This window comes from Chanos chanos, chromosome 14 (genome assembly GCF_902362185.1).
Source record: "Chanos chanos chromosome 14, fChaCha1.1, whole genome shotgun sequence".
NCBI lineage: Eukaryota > Metazoa > Chordata > Actinopteri > Gonorynchiformes > Chanidae > Chanos > Chanos chanos.
In genome coordinates, this window is record NC_044508.1 from 5,051,798 (window position 1) to 5,055,253 (window position 3,456).

A 3,456-nucleotide genomic window follows, 5' to 3' on the forward strand; every position below is an offset into this window, starting at 1 on the left:
TGGAGCTGGGAAAGATCTTTGATTCGCCCTGTACTCAGAAAAAGAGACCATCTCCCTACGATGCTAAGGGACTCATACAGGTCCAGGGCACAGGGAACTATCAGCAGTGTGTGGGCAATGTGTCGGCCATCTTCGATCTCAAAAAGTGCTCCTTCTCCTCCTGTTCTTTCAATGACGTTTTTCAGCCCAAAGTCTCTGGAAATTTCATGGTGAGGACCCCCCCTACTGAGACCGCCTCATAAAGCTCCAAAAGATTTGTAACACTGTAGCCCCAATCTATCTGCCACCTGGCAAAAGTAGAAAACAACTAAACATTACTACATATTACAGTATTTCTGTCCTTTCCGCAGCTGTTTGACTGGCCAGTAAGGACGTGTGGGGAATGTCTTTGTAACATGGCGCCTGGTGTGAAGCGTTACTCAAATGTTGTTATTGAGACGTAGTGATGCAAATGCAGTGTTTTGCCCAGAGGGTCTTAGAATTGCGAAAAAGCCTTTTTACGGGTTTTCACTCACTCTTTGGATGGAGTCTCAGTGTATACTGATGGCATCATAATGTCAGACAGCACTGACAAATGGAAAAATAGAACTTTCAGAGATTCCAGAGATGAATAACATTAGGTCCTCATGGTGCGTCAACATTAACATTTTATGCTTGTTTAAGAATTCAATAAAAATTCTCTCTCTGTCTCTCTCTGTGTATTTCTCTATCTGTCTCTCCCTCTCTCTCTCTCTCTCTCTCTCTGTCTGTCTCTCTCTCCCTCTGTCTGTCTTTCTCTCTCCCTCTGCCCAACAGGCATTCTCTGCTTTCTTTTACACGTATTCCTTCCTGCAGAGGAGCACAGGTATCTCCGTGTCCTCCCCTGAGCTTATGGAGGGAGCTGCCCAGGCCGTCTGCAACATGAGTTTCGAGGAGGTGCGGCCGACACAGCATACTAATTCTGTCTCTCCTGCTGCTGCAGCTGCTGCTATTCTGGGTTATCTGCTGTGTGTCTCCCTGCAGCGGTGATGAGAAAAAAAAAAAAAAACACTCATCATCTCCCTCACACAAGGACTCAGGCCTGGATTCAAATGATGCCGTGTCTTGGGAAAGATTTAAGAAAAAATCCATCGATAATATAGGAATATTTCTCCTACTACTACTACTACTACTACTACTACTAATAACAATGTTAGAAAACTAATCATAAAACAACTAGTATTGTTACTGCAGCATCTGTGACTCATTCCCTGAAAATCAGCAGTTAGTCCCAAGGTGACTGGTCCTGACTTAGCTGAACAGGAATTGAAATGAATGTTTCTCTGCAAATGTTCCAGTCTGAATTCAGGCCCTAGTGTTGCCCAGGTTGAGATAGACATGAATGTTTAATGTTGTTATGGAGAAAGAGAGAGAGAGAGAGAGACTCTGTCTAGCCTTTGGACTTTAGTAGTCCTGCTTCTTCGGAGTCTCCAGACATAGCCAATGCAGCCCAACAAGTTATTGATGAAATTTGAATGAATCGCAAAACAAGCAGACCCTGTTTATTTATTTATGCAGCTTGCATGTTCGTGTTTCAGACACTTTCCCTACAGAGAGAATAGCGGGGTGAAATTAAAAAAAAAAAAAATCAATTAGGTACGATTGATAGCTCTTTGCTGGTCTTTTGCAGATGGAGAAGAAAGTTCCAGATCAGAAGACGCGGCTGCAGGATTACTGCTCCGTCTCTGTCTTCATCCAGATTCTCACCCTCAAAGGCTATAGATTTGACCAGGACTCCTTTCCTCGAATCTCCTTCCAGAAAAAGGTGAAGGCAAACAAATATGTAGTATGTTAGATATATACTCCCTCATTAAAACAAACAAACAAACAAAACGCGTTTTGTTTGCAAACCGTGACATTGTTAGTGGCAGTTGGGTTTTTTGTTTTTCAGGAACTTCAGTGAGTTTGAGGCTTTGGTAAATAATGCTGACAGGATAGCTATGCGGCGAGTTTCAGCGCTTCTCGTTTCCATAGTGACGCATAGTCACATCATCATGACTTTTGTCTCCGTATCATGACTTTTGTCTATGCATTGCACATAAGTTAAAAGCCTTGCCCTTCCGTAGTGTCGCCGTTGTCATGACGACACTGTTGTTTATGGTTTTTTTCAGGCGGGAGACACCTCCATTGGCTGGGCTCTTGGCTACATGCTAAGCAAAAGCAATTTAATCCCTTCGGAAAGCATTCCGCTTAGGAAAGCGCTGAGCTCAGGAGCGTGGACCGGTCTCCTCTTCCTCTTCATCCTCATCCTCGCCGCACTGCCGGTGTATGTGATACTGCGAGCCCATTTCAAGAGGAAGGGCGGCGCCCCCGTCGTCTGACCAATGAGGGGAAAGCGCCATATAGATTGTATTCCACGTATCACGTAGCTTTATGAATATCATGTTACATTCAATGTGCCTGATAACTGTATGTTTGAATCATGACTATGGCAGTGCAGCAGAACTAGAGAGTGGGCATAAACTGTTATTTTCAACTGAAGTATAGACGGTGTGTTTCGTTCCATTAGTGTATTGTAACAAGTGTCAGGGTGCCACGGCGTTAAAAACAAAACACACTTTGCAGAAGGATGTTTAGTTCTTGGTCATAATGGGGAAACCACATTTAAGTTTTGTCAATTTTGTGAGCATGTGCAAGGTTTCAACGTAATCGTCTGAAAGAAATTTTTTTTTTTTTTTTACTAAACTCCGTTATCTGTTAAAAAAAAAACAAAAACAAAAAAAACCCCAGACCAAATACAAGTAGATAGCAAGACAGGCCTTACTGAAAAGCCATAGTAACTATCAGTTATACAGTTAACACGATTGTAATCAGCAGTTTATCTATGATTATGGTAATGTCTCAGGAATTTTTTTTTTTGTCATTTCAGTTGTGAAGATATTGTTTTAAACATGTCATGTTTATGTTTTTAATCATGTGAATTGCACTGATGGTAATGGTTTTTATGTATAAGCATGTGAAATACATGCTTCTCAGTCTTTCTCTTTGTCCAGTTTTAATATTTTGTAATGTGTTGCCAGGGTGAACTCATGCAACGTTGTTTTGTGGATTTTCATTTTTTAATTTTTGTTGCTGTGGTAATCTTTTCGACGATCAAGAATTTAAATGAAAAAAAAAAACTTTGACTTCCCGTATTGCTACTGTCATTCTCACGAAACATTTTTTTCCTGTTCAGTCTTAAGATGCGGCTGAAATTTTCTTTATGACATATTAAATTTTTGTTATATAATTTATGATGTCCTAACATTCTAGATTCAATCTGGTTTACGTTTCATCAGATTATATCAACAAAAGTCTGTCAAGAATTTTTAAACAGGTGCCTGTTCAACCCTAAAGATTAAAACAGAGGTTTTGCATCAGTTGTTTGAGTGAGTCTTGCTTCATAGTTTTTTTTAAATGGCTTAAAATAGCAGGGATTCCAGAACCAGCCCTGTAAGT

The 3,456-nt window shown here is 40.7% G+C and overlaps 1 protein-coding gene across 1 annotated transcript in view; it reads left to right on the forward strand.

Moving 5' to 3' along the window:
* The window catches only part of LOC115827405 (ectonucleoside triphosphate diphosphohydrolase 2), a 13,452-nt gene extending 10,594 nt beyond the window's left edge, over positions 1-2,858 (forward strand). The window contains exons 7-10 of the mRNA XM_030791232.1: positions 1-209; positions 796-915; positions 1,649-1,783; positions 2,130-2,858. The exon at positions 1-209 is cut by the window's left edge and continues 61 nt beyond it. Coding sequence (XP_030647092.1) covers positions 1-209; positions 796-915; positions 1,649-1,783; positions 2,130-2,339 — 674 coding nt within the window. The 3' untranslated portion in view covers positions 2,340-2,858. The remainder of the gene's footprint in view (positions 210-795; positions 916-1,648; positions 1,784-2,129) is intronic.
* The last annotated feature ends 598 nt before the right edge of the window (positions 2,859-3,456 follow it).